Source organism: Bison bison, unplaced genomic scaffold (assembly GCF_000754665.1).
Source record: "Bison bison bison isolate TAMUID 2011002044 unplaced genomic scaffold, Bison_UMD1.0 scf7180017864519, whole genome shotgun sequence".
Classification (NCBI taxonomy): domain Eukaryota; kingdom Metazoa; phylum Chordata; class Mammalia; order Artiodactyla; family Bovidae; genus Bison; species Bison bison.
In genome coordinates, this window is record NW_011495072.1 from 1,466,016 (window position 1) to 1,488,254 (window position 22,239).

Sequence of the window (22,239 nt, forward strand, 5' to 3'; positions counted from 1 at the left end):
AAGACTCTGATGCTGGGAGGGATTGGGGACAGGAGGAGAAGGGGATGACAGAGGATGAGATGGCTGGATGGCATCACTGACTCGATGGACATGAGTTTGAGCGAACTCCGGGAGTTGGTGATGGACAGGGAGGCCTGGTGTGCTGCGATTCATGGGGTCGCAAAGAGTCGGACATGACTGAGTGACTGAACTGAACTGAACTGAAAGCCGTTCTGCTTCCGGTTCTTTTGATTTCTTCTGTAACTGCTTCCTCTTGACCCTCTCTTATTCTCTGTGAAAGTCTGTAGAATGTTACTGGTGTTCTGAAAGTTCACGGTGATGCGCCATGGTGCTGGTGTGTTTTCATCTACTGTGTTGGGCGCTAGCTGGGCCCTTTCAGTCTTGGAGCACCTTTTAATTGTAGGAATTTTCCTGAATAATTTCATTAGTTTTTTCCTCTCTGTTTTCCTTTCTTTATGGAGTTTCTAGTATATGGACGATTTTTTTTTCTTTGATTGGGTCCTCCAATTTTCTTATCTCTTTTTCCTGATGGTTCAAGCCTTTTGGTCTTACTGCTTTACTTTCTGGGAGATTCTCGACTTTGTCTTCGTAATCCTTTCACTGAATTTACTATTTCTGCTGAAAAGTTTTTAATTCCAAAGGATCCTTTTGATTGTCCTCATTTTGTTCTTGTTCAGTGGGTGCAGTGTTTCCTTCAGGCTCTCAGGGGTCACTAATAATAGGCTTCCCCACCTTCCTAGGCAGTCTCTGTTTCCTCCATTCTCCTCATTTTGATTGTTGTGCTTTTTATTGATCTCCATCTATGGAGTCTGCGGCTCACCCCGGAGAGCTGGAGATCCTTGGCTGGCTGCTCATGTGCAACCTGGGCAAGAGAGGAGGTGACTGGGAGCTCGATGCAGGTAGTAGGGGAGCCATGGACAGTCATGTTGCCTTTTGGTCTTTGGTCATATTCCCTGAGAAGCCTCCTTCCAGCTTCCTGCCTGAGGGATGAAGGCTTGAGTAGCAGTGTTCTGGGAGTGGATTGTGGAAGTAGGCTGGTGTCTCAGCACTCATTTCATCCTCCTTTTTAGCATGGGACCTATGCTCTCAGCCACACCCGGTGCCTGCAGCCCAGAGATCTCGAGAGAGAGTGCGCTTCCAGACCAATGCAGTGTGAGTTACGGGGCTGCTACTAGGATGCAGGTTGTGAGAAAGGGATTTGGCCTTAGCTGACAACTAGTGTTTATTTCAATCCACTCATCATCCCGCTTCTAGAGGTACTTGGTGCCTTTGGAGGATTCCGCAATGCAAACTGGAAGCGTCTGGCCAGCTTCTCGGATATACTAAGTCCATTGCCATGTGGCCATCTGCTCTCCAGCCTACAACAGTTCTGTTATTTTTTTCCTCTCCTGCTCCCCCTGTCCTTGTTTGCTTGTGATTTAAGAAAAAAAAAATTATTCCTTTACTAAAATTATAATGGGGTTCCAAGGAGGAGAAAAATTGGATATATGTGTTTAATGTACCATTTTTACCTAAGGTCCCTTCTATGCTTAGATTTGTGTTTAGACTTTGTATTCAGCTCCACGATCTATCTTTCATAACACTCATGCCACTGTGATCTAATTAATGTTATTTTGTGATGTGTTCTGAAATTTTGAAAGGTAAATATCTCCTTGTTATTATTCCTTTTTAATAGTTTTTTCCAGCTAATCTCCTATATGTAGTCTTCCAGTTGAACTTTGGAACTATATTGTTAGATTTTAACAGTTTTTTTTTTTTTTTTTAATGGAGAGGGTGTTAAATTTATAGATTGATTTGGAAGACAATCAGCTTGCAGCCCAGGATACTGTCATTGTGTCTCCAATTACTGACGTTGCTGCTGCTGCTGCTGCTGCTGCTGCTAAGTCGCTTCAGTCGTGTCCAACTCTGTGCGACCCCACAGACGGCAGCCCACCAGGCTCCCCCGTCCCTGGGATTCTCCAGGCAAGAACACTGAGGTTGCCTTACGCTTTTCGGGAGAGTTTTGACTATATTGTGTTACTCTTTGTGTCATCGTTCTACATTTCGTATTTTTGTTTATACCTAGATATTTTGTGGGGTTTAATAGTCGATAAGCCTCTTTTCCCATTCTGTTTCCTAGCTGATGTCTGTTATGTACAAGAAAGGTATTGATGTTTGCATACTGATTATATGGAGGATGAGAATTAGCTATTTCTTGTAGGTTTGGTAAAACTCTTGTGTAAAACCTTCTGAGCTTGTCTTTGACTGCTTTTTTTTTTTTTTCATTTTTTTCTAAGGTTTATTCAAGTTTTCTACTTGAGCCAACAATTAGAATGTATGTTCTCTATTTAGTCTAGGCTTACTAGAACTGTGTTTTTAATTTCTGGTGTTTAGGGTTTGAGAGGCTTCCTTCTTGTTTTCTTTGATTTTGATCTATGATAGCAGCTGTGATTTTTGAGGGCATGATTTTTGAGTTTCCCTTTTGTCTTAATGTAAGTGAAATTTGGAACTTGTGCTTGAACAGCACACATTCTCTGCTTGTTGAGCTTAAACATTAGGTTGTTTTAGTAACTTAGATCTTCTACAGTAATTCAGGGCTTCCCTGGTGGATTAGTGGTAAAAAAAAATCTGCTTGCAATACAGGAGACAAGAGATGCAAGTTTGACTCCTGGGTTGGGAAGATCCTCTAGAGGAGGGCATGGCAACCCACTTCAGTATTCTTATCAGGAAAATCCCATGGATAGCCTGGCAGGCTACAGTCGACGGGGTCACAAAGAGCCGGATGTGACTGAGCACGCACAGTAATTCAGATCCTGCCTAATGTTTCACCTAATTCATCTGGTGTTTTCTGGAGTAAATATATTACAATGCACATGAACTGTGGCCTTGCCTGTTTCTCCTGTACCAGGCTGAAGCTCTGTTAGGTGAATGAAATTTCATCTCTTTTTTATCTTTCCAATGAATTGTTGATCAGTTTGTCCCTTTAATGTCAGATTATATTTTATCTCATAAATATCATTATGCCTGGTTCTGTTTTGTTGGCAGTTACATGGTAACTCTCTTTTCGCCCGATTTGTTTTCACTTCTCCTGGGTAATTTTGTTTCAGTTACACCTTGTGTAAGTAATTTACGGCAGGATTTTGTGCCAGCTCATGCTCCTATGCCGGTCGCCTTCCTGTTGCTCTTGCTGCCCGCTCCCCCATCCCAAGCCTGGGCTTCCTGGCCCTGCTGTGCCTGCCCTCCTTCTGCCCAGCTCCCAGGGGCACCCCTCCCCACACCCCCCACTGCTGGGTCTGTGCTTCCTCCCACTGTGTCTCTACGGGGCCTCCTGCCCCTCACAGCCCTGCTGGGTGGTACCCGGGTACCTGTGTGTATCTGTGGGGTACCAAGGCATACAAGACACTTCCGAGGGGTCCTGTCTTCCGAGGGGGCCTCCTTCAAGTGGAGTAGACAGGTAATGTCCAAGAAAATTCATAAATGAGATTCAAGCTGCAAACAGTGGTACATTCCATGAAGGAGGAAAACAGGATGCTGTCACGGAGACACTGGGGGAAGAGAGAGCCTGTTTTAATTTAGGATGAAACAAGGCAAATCCCCCTGAGGAGGGGACATTTTAGCTGACACCTGCAGGATGAGAGGGAGTAGGTCCAGTGAGGAATGAGGGGAAGATCATTTCCTGGAGAAGGGACAGCAGTCTTCCCCATCACTGGGCAGTGGCTTCTCAAGGCTCCGTGCCCTCCTCCCTTGTAGATGTGTCCTTGGGGGAGGCAGATGGGGACCATGTCCAGTGCGGGAGGCAGAGGCCTGTGAGCTCTGTTCCCTGTGGACCTTTTGGGGGCTCCTGCTGGACCTGATAGGAAGGCTAAATCTGGGCAGGAGCAGCAGCAGCAGAAAGGGCATCCCAGGAGAGACGAGTGCAGCGAAGGGCTGGGCATGGGGTTTGCATAGGGACAGCCAGCATCCAGGCCCCTTGAGCCCACCCCTGCTGCATGGCGCTCCCACGGCATTTATAGACTCAGGTCCCTGGGCTTGCTCTTCTCTGCACTAAACACGCTTGCTTGTTTCTCCCAGTTTTGGTTTCCCCACGCCATCTCTTGCTGCTGGTGAGATACACAGGCCACTCCAGGGCTCATCAACAACTTTGGATGCTGTGGCTTGGGCTGGGTCCCGGCCCCTCCTCTGTGGTGCGACTTGTCTGCATCGCGTTATCTTCCTGAGGCTCCTTGATGCTACACTGAGACAGTAATGAGGATGGGGAGGAGCCTGCTACTTGCTGAGGGTTGGATGGCTGGGTCGTAGTGGAGGTTTGTCTGTGCACACGTGCCAGCGCACCAGGCTGCAGGGGCAGCAGAGCCAGGCAGGGTCCTGTGATCCAGGCACTGTGGGTGAGCTTGGCTGCTGTGACCCGCTTGTTCCCCTGGAGCGCAGGCACTTCAGGGTTTCCTGGATGCCATTCTGCGTCCCCTTCTTCCATCCTGTCCGCAGACTGCTATTGATTCTTTGAGGGATTTTGTCTGCCCTCCTGTAGAGACGCTCAAATGAGGGACAGCTCTTGGAGGCTTCCTGTTGAATCATCCTTTGCCTGAGATATGAGCTCACCAGAAGGGTGTCCCCAGCACAGGGAATGCCAGCAACTAAAAGCCCGTGGTTGCCCGTTGAAAAGACAGGGTTCTGCCGCAGACACCTCCACTCAGGGGAGCCTCAGCCTGCTGGGGTCCAGCCTGCTCCTGTCTGCTGTGGATCAGCCCGCAAAGGGACTGGTGACTTCTCCCCATGTGGGAGGCTGTGTGCAGAGGTGGCTGTGTCAGGAGCCGGGACAGATTGTCCTTCGTCCTCGGCAGGAGATGGACAGTGCGGACTGCTCAGTGTCCAGGCCTGGCCGGAAATGAAGGGTCAGGCACAAGGCTGGGTAAGTGCTGGGTCACTGAGGCTTGGCCACTTACAAGCATGCAGGAGCTGCCAGGGGAGGCGGGAGGGGGACTGAGAGGAGCTGGGGCCTGTAGACCGGACAGGCAGCCCTGTGCAGGCAGACAGGCCCTGAGGCTGGGCGTGGTTGCAAGTAACCAAGAACAGCCCACTGAGGACCTGAGCGGGACTCTCAACCTGAGGGGCAGGTCTGCTAGGAGCCGGCACCAGGGCACAGCTGGGATCTCCCCGTGGCCTAGCCTGTAGGGTTGCGCCCACTGTAGGGAAACTGGGAGACGTCCAAGAATGAGAAAGTGGAGCGTCAGCCTGGCTGCTGGATCCCGTCAGCGCTCACGTGGCCCTGGGTCTGGGGGCCCTGGATCTGGGGCTGGCTCCCTGTGCCATGCTAGGGCTAAGCAGGGCTGGGGCTCCCAGGGACTGACTGCAGGGCAGGGCTGCCACCTTCGAATTGCTTGGGGGGCCCTGTTTGCTTCCCTTCATCTGCCCTTTCCTTTGGATTCAAGCACAGCTCTATAGGGGCTGGGTCTTGGGAGTGGTTCTAGGACATAATGTCCAAGTCACCCTCCAATGTTATCATGATTGAGATAATAATGATAAGAACAATTATGCTTGTGGTGAAATGAATGTTTCTAGTGCATTCTTAGGAAACATTGCTGTCTTTATGGACCTGTAACATACAGTTTAGTTAAAACAGAGTTTGCTCAACAGAAGCAACTATAAGATGTACCCCAGCCAGCATGTCCTGATGGTAGCCCCGAGCCCTCCTCAGAGAATGTCAGGCCAAGTCCTTGCACAGTGTCTTCATGGTTCAGGGTCTGGGGCCCACGCTGAGGCCTGCAGAGGTTAGGTGGGCAGAGAGGACAGCGGGCCAGGAGGGCTGGGGGCCGAGACCTCTGTGCTGTGTCCCAGGCATGGCCATTACTCCACAGCATGAACCCCCCTCTCCCCTCTACAGTGGCTCTGTGTCCTAATTTCTTAGACAAGCTGACTATTCTAGATTTTTAACATGAAATCTCGAAATTTGAAATACTGTTGACCAAATGCAGTATTTAAGAAAACACACAGCCCTAACAGGCACCCCTGTGGTCTGGTTTTGCCCAGGGACCACCTGTCAGTGAACCCTGGCTTGACAGGGGCAGAGGGTAAGCTCCAGCCTCTTCCCCAGGAAGAGTTCTTTTTTAGTGAAAATTATCATCTTTCTGCTTCCCAAGGTGGTTCTGAAGGTGAACTGTCCCTGCTTGTTGAAAATGCAAAGAAATAAATGTGTAAAAATAGAGCAGCCATTCTTCACCCCCCCATCAGGTGTAAGTAGCTGATGTCTCCCCTGGGAGCAGCAACGATGGCCCTGAATCATCTCCAGACAGCCCAGCAGAAGGGCTAGCTCTTCACAGGCGCCGGCCCTGGAGCGGCCCTTGGCAGTGCCTGCCGTGTGTGTGTGTGTGTGTGTGTGTGTGCATGTGTGGAGTGTGTGTGTGCACACATGTGTGGAGTGTGTGTGTGCATGTGTGGAGTGTGTGTGTGTGCGTGTATGTGGAGTGTGTGTGTGTGCGTGTATGTGGAGTGTGTGTGCATGTGTGGAGTGTGTGTGTGCGTGTGTGGAGTGTGTGTGCGCGCACATGTGTGGAGTGTGTGTGTGCACATGTGTGGAGTGTGTGTGTGCGCGTGTATGGAGTGTGTGTGTGCGTGTGTGTGGAGTGTGTGTGTGTGCGTGTGTGTGGAGTGTGTGTGCGCACGTGTGTGTGTGTGCATGTGTGGAGTGTGTGTGTGTGCGCGTGTGTGGAGTGTGTGTGCACGTGTGTGGAGTGTGTGTGTGTGCATGTGTGTGGAGTGTGTGTGTGCGTGTGTGTGGAGTGTGTGTGTGCATGTGTGGAGTGTGTGTGTGTGTGTGCGCGCATGTGTGGAGTGTGTGTGTGCGTGTGTGTGGAGTGTGTGTGTGTGCGTGCGTGTGGAGTGTGTGTGTGCATGTGTGGAGTGTGTGTGTGTGCGCGCGTGTGTGGAGTGTGTGTGTGCGTGTGTGTGGAGTGTGTGTGTGTGCATGTGTGGAGTGTGTATGTGCGTGTGTGTGCATGTGTGTGTGCACGTGTGTGGAGTGTGTGTGTGCGCGTGTGCATATGAGGGGACACGGGCACTACAGGGCTGTGGCAGGGACACAAGGGCCCCAGGAGGTACAGGAATGCCGTAGACCCTCAGCCCAGCCCTACCTTATTCCTCTTTTCTGTGAAGTGCTTCCCCTTCCACTGCTCCTTCGCCTCCACTTCTTGGTCTGTCAGCGACCAGGTGGCAGGTTTGTGCCCCAAAACTAACAGACAGCAGGTGTAAAGAAGAGAGCTTCTGCCCGGCTGGGGGGGCTCTGTCAGTCCTCCAGTCTGTAAAGTGGAGTCAGTAATGCCCATCAAAGAGGCCTGTTGTCAGCACTGGATAAGGACACATAAGCAGAGGGCCCGCTGGGGGAGCAGGACCTTGGTGACAGGCTGCCTTGCTGTATCTCCAGAGGAGCCAGGAGACAAGAGCCTAGGGGACGAGTGAGAATTGTTCTGGAAGACTCTCTGGCGATGCCATGATAACCTGATGTCCTAGGTCCTTCCCAGGGCAAGAGTTTCTGAGACACACCTGCTTCTCCCCTCACCAGGAATGCCGAGGATAGGGGGACCCTGGGGTCAGGGGCCTGGAGCGGACACAGAGATCCATGCAGGGATGTGAGGGGCTTCCAGGGACGTTGGCACTGGTTCTTACTGGGCAGTGTGGTCTGTGGCTGCCAGCAATGCTGAAGGTCAGCCCAGCCAACTCAGCTGCAGCCCTGGGAGGTGGGGGCAGCGGCTCTGGTCCATGGGGGGCTCCAGGCCCAGTGGGAACGCAGAAGGAATGGAGACGTGCTGCAGCTCTGCAGAAGATGCAGTGACACCCTGGGGTCCTGGCCTGATGGGATGCAGCCCCGGCCCTCGCGTGGCCCAGGCCCGGACGGGCTGCCCCGCTCTGAGCCGCGTGTTAGTCTGTGGGGGCTGGAGTGAGCCGTGGCCAGCAGACTGTGGACTAGTTGCCATGTGAGGGCTCATCCTGGGCTCTGCATGATTATCAGGAAGCCTCTCGTCTCCTCAGAACGTGGCACCAGGGGCAGGCACAGGTCTGGGCAGGGGAAGGGTGCCCACGGGCTGGTCCCAGCCCAGGAGGGAGTGGGTGGACCAGGCTGAGAGAGGAGGGACTTTGCTTCAACCAGGGACTGAGCCAAAAGCCCCAGAGGGGAGCTGTCTGGGAAGACTCTGTGAAACACGTGCCACCTGGGCTGGGCCTCAGTTTCCCCGGTTATAAATGGGCCGGTAACACCTGGGGGACCAGCCCTTTGGCACTGGGCGAGTATGTGAATGGGTGACAAGAGCTGGCTCTGTCCACCAGGCTCCCTCCTCTCCGTTCATCACTGGGTGCCAGGCCCAGCCTCTGGGATGGCCGAGCTGTGGGTTTCCATGCTCCTGGGTCTGAGCTGACTTGCCTATCACAACTGCGCTGTCTGAACCTGTTTGCTCTTCCGTGAAATGGGGACAGAAGTGCCCTGGGTCACAGTGCTGTGATGATGGCAGGCTGATGGCCACACTGGCATCTTGCAGGCGCCGAGTTGCATCTGAGTGGGGTTTTTTCCGGCTGCAGTGGCCTTGTTGAGTCTGGACTGCTGCTACAGGCTGTGTCCTCTCTCTCCTTTCAGGGATCTCCCCAGACAGCCTGGATAGCCTCAGCCGTGCTCTGGGTGTTCTGGAGGAGCGAGTCAACAGCTCCAGGCGGAGGATGCGCAGGCATGCTGCCGACGACGACTACAACATCGAGGTCCTGCTTGGGGTGGACGACTCTGTGGTCCAGTTCCACGGGAAGGAGCACGTGCAGAAGTACCTGCTCACCCTCATGAACATTGTGAGTGGGGGTGCGGTGGTGGGGGAGGGCTCTGGGGTGGGGCTGGGAGGCTGGGGGCGTGGGTAGGCCAGGGCACCTTTGCTTGCCACAGCTTCCTGGTGGAGCTGGGCATGAGTGAAATGGTCACAGGGAGGCTCTGGGTCTACAGGTGAGAAGAGGTGACCCTCCTATCGACCTTGTTTAGCCTGACTTTTCTCATCTGCAAATGTTGGTGGGGATTCTGACTTGGCAAAGCCATTTATATGCTAAGGCCATTTTCTAGACACTCATCATTTGTGTACTCCTCCTCCTCCTCCTAAGTCGCTTCAGTCGTGTCCGACTCTGTGCGACCCCATAGACGGCAGCCCACCAGGCTCCCCTGTCCCTGGGATTCTCCAGGCAAGAACACTGGAGTGGGGTGCCATTGCCTTCTCCGATTTGTGTACTAGTTTTCTTAATTTTTCACAATACCCATATTGTGTAGGCTATGTGTTTTCATATAAATCAACTGATTTTTTAAAAGCTTAAAATTATTTACAAAAGCAGCCTCACTTTATTGTAAACTGAAAGTCCCTCGGTCCTGTCCGACTCTTTGCAACCCCATGGACTATATAGTCCATGGAATTCTCCCAGCCAGAATACTGGAGTGGGTAGCTGTTCCCTTCTCCAGGGATTCTTCCCAGCCCAGGGATCCAGCCTAGAGATCAAAGCCAGGTCTCCCACATTGCAGGCAGATTCTTTACCAGCTGAGCCACCAGGGAAGCCAAAGAATACTGGAGTGGGTAGCCTCTCCCTTCTCCAGCAGATCTTCCCGACCCAGGAATCACTGGGGGCTCCTGCATTGCAGGTGGATTCTTTACCAGCTGAGCTACCAGGGAAGCCCAGTTTATTGTAAAGGTGTTGGAGAAGACTCTTGAGAGTCCCTTGGACTGCAAGGAGATCCAACCAGTCCATTCTAAAGGAGATCAGCCATGGGATTTCTTTGGAGGGAATGATGCTGAAGCTGAAACTCCAGTACCTTGGCCACCTCATGCGAAGAGCTGACTCACTGGAAAAGACTCTGGTGCTGGGAGGGATTGAGGGCAGGAGGAGAAGGGGACGCCAGAGGATGAGATGGCTGGATGGCATCACTGACTCGATGGACATGAGTCTGAGTGAACTCCAGGAGTTTGTGATGGACAGGGAGGCCTGGCGTGCTGCGATTCATGGGGTCACAAAGAGTCGGTCACGACTGAGCGGCTGAACTGAACTGAACTGAATCTAAAACTAAAATGCAAGGTGATAAGGGGATGACAGAGGATGAAGTGGTTGGATGGCATCACCAACTCATTGGACCTGAATTTGAGAAAACTCGGGGAGATGGTAAAGGTCGGGGAAGCCTGGCGTGCCACAGTCCACGGGGTCGCAAAGAGTCGGACACGACTGAGTGACTGAACAACAGTTTCAGCCGCAGCTGGACAGCTCTGCTTTCTGCTCTGCAGAAAGGAGATTAGCATGTGTCAGAGAGGAGGACAGAGAATAACACCCATCTGAGGTTCCTCCTTGAGGCAGTCAGAAGAAATAAAGACTAAGAGAGTATCGATGTCTCCCTGTGAGGCCGGGCTCCTTAACTGAGTGACTGTGTGCCGCCCACGCCCCCTGTGGCATCACCGCGCACCTGCCCCACCAGTCTCCTGACAGGTCACACCGTCGTGTCTCCCTGCATGCCAGCCCTCCCATCCCAGAAGGGGCAGAATTCTGACCTTGCAGAGAGTGCAGCCCTGCCTGCCCTGAGTGGCACAGAGGTCCTGCCCCTCATGGCCTGGCGCCTCCGCTGAGCCCTGCTGGAGGATAGCAGGGGGCCTGTGTCCGTGGGAGGAGTGGGTTTGCAGGGGGCTGGAGACAACCAGGGAAGCCCCGGGGATGGGGAGTCCTAAAGCAGAAGGGCTGTGTGCCCCAGCCTGTCAGCTCTGCTCTGCTTCCTGGGCCACAGTGAGCCCCTGGGGACTCAGCTGGCCCTTGGGCAAGACCCTGCTCCCAGGGCCCCAGTGAAGAGATAGGTCAGGAGCAAGAGGGAAGAGATGAGTGAGCTGGCCACGGGGTCACGGGACCAGGAGGCCCCTGCCTGCCTACCTGCCTCTCTTCCTCTCCACCTGCCTTAAGTAAGTCACTGACTCTGGAATGCAGCCACCTCATCTGCAAAGCGGGCTGACATCTGTTACATTTGCAGATATTATTTTACTTTGGAGAGTGTTGTCACACTTAATCTCACTTACTTTTGAAAATTACCTTTAATATAATAATAATAATACCATGATGGCTACAAATATGGAGCTGTTTTTTTAAAACTCTTTATCGAATTTGTTACAATATTGCTTCTGTTGTTTATGTTCTGGTTTTTTGGCTGAGAGGCATGTGGGATCTTAGTTCCCCAACCAGGGATTGAACCTGCCCACCCCCCTGCATTGGAAGGGAGAGTTTTAACTATTTGACTGCCAGGAAAGCCCCAAATATTGAGATCTTAATATGTGATTCTGTGTGGCCGGCTTGTACTAGTCACTTATCATGCATCTCTTTGGAAATCTTCACACTAACTCTATAAAATTGGTAGAATATAAAATCTTGTCTGCCTTCAAAATATGTTTTTCCTCAAACATTATACCACTCTCTAACTCAGTGACCAAAAGGACTGGGGTGAATTAGAGTCCTGAATCCTGGTAAAGGAAAACTACTCGTTTCCTCTACTCTTACCAACACTCGTGACACTAACGACCAGAATTAGCATAGACCCCAGAAGTAAGAGTTCAGTCGCATGAGACAGCCCCGCTTTAAACGCTCATCTCAAGCTCCAGAAGTATAAGATGTCAGCTGTACTTGACCAACCAACCACCAGCTCCTCAGGTTCAATAATTTGCGAGAGTAGTTCCCAACTCAGGGACCCACTTTACTTACTATCCCCAGTTATTATAAAGCACACAGCTGAGGAAAACTGAGGAACAGCCAAAGGGAGGAATGCATGGGGGAGGTGCATGGAGCTTCCGTGGCCCCTCTGGATGCACGTCCCTGCCAGCACCTTGATGTGCTCACAAACTGAGAAGCACTCCAAACTCCATTGTTTAGAAATTTAATGGAGATTTTGTTTTGTAGGTATGATTGGTGGGAATCATTGGCCATGGATGGTGGTGGTAGTTTAGCCGCTAACTCATGTCTGACTCTTGAGATCCCATGGACCGTAGCCCGCCAGACGTCTCTGTCCATGGGATTTCCCAGGCAAGAATACTGGAATGGGTTGCCATTCTGTTCTTCAGGGCGTCTTTTCTTCCCAACCCAGAGATCAAAGCTGGGTCTCCTGCATCGCAGGAAGATTCTTTACTGACTGAGCCACCAGGGAAGCCCATGGGTGATTGAACTCAGTCTCCAGCTCTTCTCTCTTCCCTGAAAGTTGGGGATGGGGCTGAAAGTTCCAATTCTAATCATACAGCTGGTTCCTCAGGCTACCAGCCTGAACTCTGAATAATCTAAGGGCCCACCAAGAATATCTTCATTAACATGAGCTCAGGTAAGGTTGAAACGGGCTCATTATAAATAGCATAAGGTGCTCCTCTCACCCCTATCATTCAGGAAATTACAAGGATTTTAGAAGGTTTGTGCCAGAAATGCGGGGCAGAGTCCAGATATATGTTTCTTATTATTTGTATCTGGATTACTCTTGGCCCTACTACTACCAGCTATATCTCTGAGAATGGGCTTCAATCTTCTGGGCCTTGGTTTTCTCATCTTTAAAATGGGCAGTCATTTTTATCTTGAATTGTCAATGAGCATTAAATCAAATAAATGAAGATGAACTTGCTTTTCAGTCTCTAAATAAATGTGGGTTTTATTGTGATGGTGGCGATATTTATTAATAGTTTAGTGATAGCAGGTTTAGAATTATTCTTATCAAGTCTGACAAGGACCCTGCAGGAGTGTCTTCCTGAGGCTTGTGGACCAGCTCTGCCTTTTGCCTGAGGTGGAAGCCCCCTCTGCCACACACATGTTGTGCCCATGAAGTGCTGGGAGGAAGTCTAGAACTTTGTCTTGGTTTCACCAGTTAACTTCACTTTATTCATTTACACTGCCATGATCCAACTGAACCTTGATTTTGGGTAAAGGGATGGTTTGGTTAGTTTCTTGAAAAGCATGAGAAGTATAAAAATTCTGCTGTTGAGACAACAGAAAAGGGATTATAGGAGATGAATCGGAGGAGCCAGGAAAGAGTAACTGGGCTGTGTCTTGTTTCCCTGCTTGTATCCAGCAGGTGGTGCTTGTCCCAGGCTCAGGGGTTGGTCCTGCAGAGGCAGAGGGCCTGGCGGACTCTCCTGGGCTCAGGGAGACACTGCAGCGGGAGGTGTCTGAGCCTCCACGCTGAGCTCCCACTCTAAGGGTGCAGGGTGTTCGCGGGAGATGAAGCACCCTTCTTGGGTCCTGTGTTGCATTAAGCATACTCACCTTATTGTGCAGCCAGGCATCACTACCACCCATCTCCGGAACTCTCTTCATCTTGCAGAACTGCCCCTCTGTACCTGCTAAGCAATAACTCCCCAGTGCCCCCTCTCTCCAGTCCTTGGGAGGCACCATTCCACTTCCTGCCTGCTCTGCTCTGCCTCTGAACTTGACCAGTAGTACCATGGGCAGCCGCGGGAGTGGGGGCCTTTAGACCCTGTAGGTGCTGGCCCACCGGATCTGCAGCCAGCGCCCCATGGGCCCCACAAGGCCTGGCCAGGGTAGGTCGCCCCCTTCCTGTAGATGCACAGCCCATCAGGAGGCTCCCCAGCACTTGGAGCCAGAGCGGTGCCCTGGAGGACAGGAGGCTGGCCCAGAGTGAGAACGGCCAGGACCAGGGCAGAAGTGTTCCCAGCTCCCCAGGCTTGGGGCTGGCCCTGGGCGGACAGCCTGTTTCCTGAGGAAGGTCGTAGAGGCTCTGGGAGGAGGGTCTGTCGGGGGTCTGGTGGCAAGAACCTGGGAACTGTGGGCTCCGAGGAGCGACAAGGCCGAGCGGGCCAGGTGTCGCTGTGGCTCAGCCCCGGCAGCGCTAAGCCACCTTGGGGTCCCTCATCACTCAGTTCCTCTGCTTGCAGGACTCCCTCTGGGTTCTCTTTGTGGCAGAGCCGGGGCTGGGACACGGGTCCTGCTGTGATGCTGACATTCCAGGTTCATCAAGTATTCACGTGCTCCCCTCCCTTCCAGTTCCCAGCCTCCCTTGCACCGCACTTGGGGTTGTGGGGCTAGTTTTATCTGACAGCCTGTGTGGAAACGACAGAGGTTGCCTCTTGGCTAAGGCAGCTGAGAGCTGCTGTGTCCCTTCCCTCCTTCTCTTTCTGCCACAGGGACCTTGGAAGCCACACATCCCAGTAGCTGCAGCTACAGAATGGGGCTGCATAAAGCCTTGATGTGTGTAGGAGAACGCACCCCAGCCTTTACCCTATTGAGCTACTGAGATGTGGTAGATTCTGTCTTAACTGCAGCTCAGCCTCTTCTATCATAATCCACACAGCTCCTGTCCATACAGTATGATCAACCAGTGTTTATTGGGTGTCAGCTCTATGTCAGAAGTGAAATAGGGCCAATGTGGGAAGCAAGGGGCCCAGGTAAGAGGGGAAACTGGAACCAAGGAAGGGTCAGGAGAGGGAGTTGAATGTGACTATGAGGGCAGTAGGAAATTGTGAAAGTTTCACTTCCTTTCAAATTAATGGGCAAGACATTTTATGCCCTTTTTTTGGTAGGAAAATGGGAATGAATCCATCCCTCTTTAAATCTCAGAATCTCTGGAGTGTGAGGAGGGTTGGAAATATTTGCTGAGCACTTCAAGCGAACCACTTGGATTTAGAAAGGGTCTCATTGTGTTCAGAACCCTCCCACCAACCCATTCAAGCACCTCTTGTGAGTTCTAGTTTCCTTCTTTTCCTCCTCAAATCTAGAAAAGTAACATTGTTTGTTTATTAAAATATACTGTTTAACATGTCTGATATACTATTTATGATGGAAAATTAGAATATATTCCTATAAGTTGTGAGTGTTTTCTCCTACCAATTATTGCCTAGTACCTCATTTTATTGGTACCTCATTTTATTATATTAAAAAGCAGAGACATTACTTTGCCAACAAAGGTCCGTCTAGTCAAAGCTATGGTTTTTCCAGGACTCATGTATGGATGTGAGAGTTGGACTGTAAAGAAAGCTGAGCACCAAAGAATTGATGCTTTTGAACTGTGGTGTTGGAGAAGACTCTTGAGAGTCCCTTGGACTGAAAGGAGATCCAACCAGTGCATTCTAAAGGAAATCAGTCCTGAATATTCATTGGAAGGACTGATGCTGAAGCTGAAGCTCCAGTACTTTGGCCACCTCATGCGAAGAGTTGACTCACTGGAAAAGACCCTGATGCTAGGAAAGATTGAGGGCAGGAGGAGAAGGGGACAACAGAAGATGAGACGGTTGCATGGCATCACTGACTTGATGGACATGAGTTTGAGCAAGCTCCAGGAGTTGGTGATGGACAGGGAAGCCTGTCGTGGTACAGTCCATGGGGTTGCAAAGAGTTGGGCACAACTGAGCGACTGAACTGAACCGAACCTCATTCTAGTGATGACATAACATTGCTCCTTGGGAATATAGCGTATTTTTTGTATGATCGATTATTTATATTGCCCATGTAGCAGGATTTATTTCCCTTTTAGATATCGGTTCAGCCACTAATAGTAATGAATGTTGTAGCTGAATCTATTGCTTATCCTTCACTATTTCCTTAAACTAAGTTCCTAGAAGTGCAAGCCCTGGTCAGCACATGTGTGCATTTTAAAGCTTTCTATGTCAGAATATTCTGTTATGGTTTCAGCTATTCACGTTCCATCGAGTAAATGCCCATCTTTTCACTTGCTCACACCACCAGATCTTTTTCAGCCGTGGCAATTTGATAGCTACAACAAGGGTATACTTTTGTTGTAAGTTGTAGACTGAAGCGAGTTAGTAGCAGGAGCAGCAGTAGATATTTGATGGTAATGAGGTTCCATTTAAAATATATACACATGTGTTTTAAAACCGCCATCATCTTATATTTGTATGATTGGTCTCTTCATTTTCTTTATTCTACTAGGATTTTAGTTTCTTTTGTGTTAATTTGAAGGACTGTTAAGATAGGTTAACTTTATGTCTGATGTGTGTGTGGGAAGCATTTCCCCCAGTTTTGTTTTTTGCCTTTATTTTGGTTGGGGGTGGCTTGTCAATGGCTTACATTTTTGTTTGAAGTCATGTCCTGAGATCTTTCCTTCCCTGGTTTTTCCCCTTGGGGACTGTCTCTGGCATTTCGTGCCCTCCCCAGAAGCTAGACTTCTGGAGTTTCGTTCTGGTTGCCCTCAACAGTGACTCCCATGGCCTGCTGTCAGCAGCATCATTTCCCAGACCCTGGCTCTCACTGACCACTAACTGTTCTTGCTATACATTCAGCTGTGGCAGCCCCACACCCAGAATGTCTACTGGGTACAAAACTTCCTGGGCCAAGTGCATATTGAAAATATGGTTCTTTTATTCAAAGAGTAGAAAAAGGTGTCATAAAAGGTACATATATTAATACTAAAGCCTTTTTCTTTCTCTCACAGTCTCTCAGCTTGTCAAGATTTTTAAATTTTGTTTATCATCACTCTAAGTGAAGAAAAATTAGGATTTTTAATTATAATCATGAATTTTGCCATCCCTAGGCTCCCCTCTGTGCTGAGAAACATCCTGTTTGACTCTTCTTCCTTGGAAACGTGCTCCCCGCTGTGTCTGGTGCTCCCAGGCTGGGAGGCCATCAGCCCTCCTGAACATACCTGCAGCTGACTCTGGTGTTGCTGGGATTACGCTGCCAGCCCCTGAGCTAGTCTCTCCCTGCAAACTCAGTGCTGTGGGCGTGTGAGCTGGGCATCCCAAGGAGCCATGTGGGGACACAACCCCCCATGTTCACAGCACTCCAGTTAGCTTGTCAGGCATGGAGAGCAGCTATTCTCTAGGCTCAGCTGTATGGGAGGCTAGGGAGGAATGCTCTGGGAGAAGACTGAAGAGCCATTTTCAGAGTCGTATGTTTATATATGCTATATGCTGTGCTTAGTCACTCAGTCACGTCCGACTCGTAGCGACCCCATGGACTGCAGCCTGCCAGGCTCCTCTGTCCTTGGGGATTCTCCAGGCCAGAATACTGGAGTGAGTTGCCATGCCCTCCTCCGGGGAATCTTCCCAGCCCAGGGATCGAACCCAGGTCTCCTGGATTGCAGGTGGATTCCTTACCGACTGAGCCACCAGAGAAGCCCAAGAATACTGAAGTGGTAGCCTATCCCTTCTCCAGGGGGGCTTCCAGACTCAGGAATCGAACTGGGGTCTCTTACACTGCAGGCGATGTTTACATATACACTTCCCTATTGGTTCAGATGATAGAGAATCAGCCTGCAATGTGGGAGACCTTGGTTTGATCCCTGGGTTGAGAAGATCCCCTAGAGAAGGGAATAGCAACCCACTCCAGTATTCTTGTCTGGAGGATCCCATGGACTGAGGAGCTTGGCAGGCTATAATCCTTAAGGATGCAGAGTTGGACACGATTGAGTGATGAACATACATACATACATGTTTACATATGCACTTTTAAAAGTAAAACCTATTTGTGCCAAGACTTCAAAAAATATAAAATCTTGGGCTCAAGATCAGTGCTTCCTATGCGGCTTATAGCATTTAACTAAAGCTATATCATTTCAATCCTACTCCTCCTTGACAAAGCAAAGGCCTTGTTGGTTGCCTGGGCTCTCAGGCTCCGTAGTGACCTAGCGCTGCCTGACCAAGCTGCTGGTCCAGTTGGCCTCCTTGCATTGGTGAGGTGGCCAGTCATCCTCTCAGGAGGCCTGTGTCATGAGGCCAGGACACAGGTGTGAGGAGTCTTTCTGTAAAGTGCCACTTGTTTTGAATAGCAAGACTTTTTAAAACATCAACTTTATATGAAATTTACATGAAAGTAAACCATTTATATGAAAGTAAACCATTCAGGTATGACCTAAATCAAATCCCTTACAACTATACAGTGGAAGTGACAAAAAGATTCAAGGGATTAGGTCTGATAAACAGAGTGCCTGAAGAACTATGGACGGAGGTTCGTGACATTGTACAGGAGGCAGGCATCAAGACCATCCCCAAGAAAAAGAAATGCAACAAGGCAAAATGGTTGTCTGAGGAGGCCTTACAAATAGCTGAGAAAAGAAGAAAAGCTAAAGGCAAAGGAGAAAAGGAAAGATATACCCATCTGAATGCAAAGTTCCAAAGAATAGCAAGGAGAGATAAGAAAGCCTTCCTCAGTGATCAATGGAAAGAAACAGGAAAACAATATAATGGGAAAGACTAGAGATCTCTTCAAGAAAATGAGAGGTACCAAGGGAACATTTCATACAAAGATGGCACAATAAAGGACAGAAATGGTATGGACCTGACAGAAGCAGAAGATATTGAGATGAGCTGGCAAGAATACACAAGAGAACTATACAAAAAAGAGCTTCATGAACCAGAAAACCACAATGGTGTGATCACTCACCTAGAGCCAGATACCCTGGAGTCTGAAGTCAAGTGAGCCTTAGGAAGCATCACTATGAACAAAGCTAGTGGAGGTGATGGAATTCCAGTTGAGCTATTTCAAATCCTAGAATATAGTGCCGTTTAAGTGCTGCACTCAATATACTAGCAAATTTGGAAAACTCAGCAGTGGCCACAGGACTGGAAAAGGTCAGTTTTAACTCCAATCTCAAAGAAAGGCAATTCCAAAGAATGTTCAAACTATTGCACAATTGCACTCGTCTCACACACTAGCAAAGTAATGCTCAAAATTCTCCAAGCCAGGCTTCAACGGTATGTGAACCGTGAACTTCCAGATGTTCAAGCTGGATTTGCAGAAGGCAGAGGAGCCAGAGATCAAATTGCCAACATCCGTTGGATCATCAAAAAAGCAAGAGAGTTCCAGAAAAACATCTACTTCTGCTTTATTGACTATGCCAAAGCCTTTGACTGTATGCATCACAACAAACTGTGGAAAATTCTTAAAGAGATGGGAATACCAGACCAGTTTACCTGTCTCCTGAGAAATCTGTATGCAGGTCAAGAAGCAGCAGTTAGAACCAGACATGGAACAACAGACTGGTTCCAAATCAAGAAAGGACTATGTCAAGGCTGTATGTTGTCACCCTGCTTATTTAACTTATATGCAGAATACATCATGAGAAATGTCAGGCTGGATGAAACACAAGCTGGAATCAAGATTACAGGGGGAAATATCAATAACCTCAGATACACAGATGATACCACACTTATGGCAGAAAGTGAAGAACTAAAGAGCCTCTTGATGAAAGTGAAAGAGGAGGTGAAAAAGTTGTCTTAAAACTCAGCATTCAAAAAACGAAGATCATGGCATCCAGTCCCATCACTCATGGCAAATAGATGGGGAAATAATGGAAAGATTTAGACATTTTAGTTTCTTGGGCTCTGAAATCACTACAGATGGTGACTGCAGCCATGAAATTAAAAGATGCTTACTTCTTGGAAGAAAAGCTATGACCAGCCTAGACAGCATATTAAAAAGCAGAGATGTTACTTTGCCAACAAAGGTCCATCTAGTCAAAGCTATGGTTTTTCCAGCAGTCATGTATGGATGTGAGAGTTGGACCATAAAGAAAGCTGAGCTCTGAAGAATTGATACTTTTGAACTGTGGTGTTGAAGAAGACTCTTGAGAGTCCCTTGCACTGCAAGGAGATCAAATCAGTCCATTCTGAAGGAGATCAGCCCTGGGATTTCTTTGGAGGGAATGATGCTGAAGCTGAAACTCCAGTACTTTGGCCACCTCATGTGAATAGTTGACTCATTGGAAAAGACTCTGATGCTGGGAGGGATTGGGGGTAGGAGGAGAAGGGAGGATGAGATGGCTGGATGGTATCACTGACTCGATGGACGTGAGTCTGAGTGAACTCCGGGAGTTGGTGATGGACAGGGAGGCCTGGCGTGCTGCGATTCATGGGGTCGCGAAGAGTCAGACACGACTGAGCAACTGAACTGAACTGAACTGGACTGCAAGGAAATCAAACCAGTCAATCCTAAAGGAAATCAGCCTGAATATTCATTGGAAGGACTGATGCTGAAACTGAAGCTCCAATACTTTGGCCACTTGATGCGAAAACTGACTCATTGGAAAAGACTCTGATGCTGGGAAAGATCGAAGAGGGAAGGAGAAGGGGATGACAGAGGATGAGATGGTTGGATGGCATCACCGACTCGATGGACATGAGTTTGAGTAAGCTCCGGTAGTTGGTGATGGGTAGGAAGCCTGTTGTGGTGGAGTCCTTGGGGTTGCAGAGTCAGACATGACTCAAGCGACTGAACTGAAACTTGGACATATTAGTAGGTTTAAGCAAATTTACATGATTTTTTTCAGGATGAACTGGTAGTCTAAAGCAAGCTTGCCAAAATTAGAGCCCAAGAGCCAAATTCAGCCCATCTGTTTTTGAAAATAAAGTTTTATTGGGACGTGACCATGCCCACTCATTTGTGAATTGTCTATGGCTGCTTTTGTGCTACCGTGGTGGAGCTGAGTGGTTGGGACAAAGACCATACGGCCCGCAAAGCCACTACCTGGGGCTCAAGAAATATGTGCACTTAGAGCTAAAGAAATCTTCTACTTGCTTAATGCCCACCTTGAGCTGACAGAGGATGAGATGGTTGGATGGCATCACCAACTCGATGGATATGAGTTTGGGCAAACTCTAGGAGATGGTCAAGGACAGGGAAGCCTGGCGTCCTGCGGTCCACGGATTGCAAGGATTCGGACACGACTGAGCAACTGGAAACCAGCAACAACACGTTGAGCTGAACCCCAGCACTTTATAGTTTCATTTGCCTCCCACTGTGTCAATGCATGTGGGCGCATGTGTTAGGGAAGCACTGGGCATAGAATGAAGACCAGCTTTGGAGTCAGAAACAGTTGCATCCTAATCTTGGCTTTTACCTACCTGGCAAAGGTCCTGCCGTGCCCAAAACTTGGTTTCTTTGTCTTTACACCTCCCACAAACCCTGATCAATAAAGACTGGAAGGAAAGGGACTCCTGAGGTGCCCCCAGGAGACGAGCTCCCTCTATCCCCTTCAGGCCTCTAAGACCCTGCAGCTAGAGCAACCTTTTCTGAAGGCCATTGCAGGGACCTTACACTTGAGCTGAGCTCCACCCTCTCCCTGCTCAGACCCCAGCCCACCCCCACCCTGACTTTGCCAACTGAATGGATCCAGGAAGTCACTTTAGGGATTCTGTTTAAAGCAACTGAGCGAGCATTTTAAAACAACAGAGCAGGAGGAGCAAGATTTCTGGGCAGACATAGCTGCCCCTCCTAGCTAGGCTAATTGCTCATGTTCTGGAAGAATTCCTGCTCCCCCACCCCCACCCCAAGCATGTCTTCTGTCAAGGGCAGACATACTCTTTAGGCTTGTGGAGAACAGGGACCCAAAGGAGCTTCTGAGCTTTGAGAGTAGAGACTGTACCCTTTGACCCTTCCTAGCATGAGATGTTCTTAAACAATTTTTGTTGAATGATTTCTCTCTGTGCCAGGATTCAGATATTTTTCCTCTTTTCTAATTTAATCCAGAAATTGGCCTGGGCTCACTAAAGCCTTGCCAGGGTTTGCAAACAATCAGGCCCATGGGCTCCATTTCTCACCAACTTCCAAGAATGTTGGGGCTATGTGGTGATGGTAGGGAAGGCTGAGACAGGACAGGCATGTTTTCTGCGGGTCTCGGGGATGATCCCGTGAACTGGCTGCAGAGCTGCAGAGAGGAAAGGCGCAGGCCCCAGTCCCTTTCACATGTCTCTGGCTCTGGTTCCTGGGAAGAGAAACACATGTCTGAAACTGGGCATGAAAGCTTGGCTCCCTGAAGCTGAAGGGCAGCGAGCAGGGCTCCCGGGATAAAGAGGACACACTGAGTTTGGGCCTGGGTGTAGCAAGGGATGTGAGGATGGGCAGAACAGGCTCTCACTGTCACATGGTGGCTCCCCAGGGCTCGGGCTCTGCTCCTCGTGTAGCCACAGCCGGGCGTCCCAGCACTGTTCCTGTTCCTCACGTTTATCCCACTGCTCTGAGAGCACAGCCCCATGAGCCGCCAGGAGGTGTGACTGCCAGCAAATACAGCACTTAGAAGGGGCAGCACCTCAGATGCTGGTGGGAGCCAGGCAGAAAGCCTAATCCGGGTGTCTGGGCTGTGGACAATAGGGTGTGGTTGGGACTGGGGCAACAAGAGAGGCTACAGCCCTGGAGATCCCCTCCTGGGTCCCATTCCCTTGTGGTCATTTTGGAATAAACAGGTGAGCCCCCATTGTGAATGAAAGGTGAACCATTGTGAGCCCCCCCCCTGCCATGTCCCCTGAGATGAGCCCCATTGTGAATGAAAGGTGAACCATTGTGAGC

General features: G+C 49.7%; 1 protein-coding gene across 1 annotated transcript in view; it reads left to right on the plus strand.

Moving 5' to 3' along the window:
• The window catches only part of ADAMTS2 (ADAM metallopeptidase with thrombospondin type 1 motif, 2), a gene marked incomplete at its 5' end in the record, with an annotated part of 244,363 nt that overhangs the window by 137,016 nt on the left and 85,108 nt on the right, over positions 1–22,239 (plus strand). Inside the window, one exon of the mRNA XM_010831012.1 lies at positions 8,600–8,802. Coding sequence (XP_010829314.1) covers positions 8,600–8,802 — 203 coding nt within the window. The remainder of the gene's footprint in view (positions 1–8,599; positions 8,803–22,239) is intronic.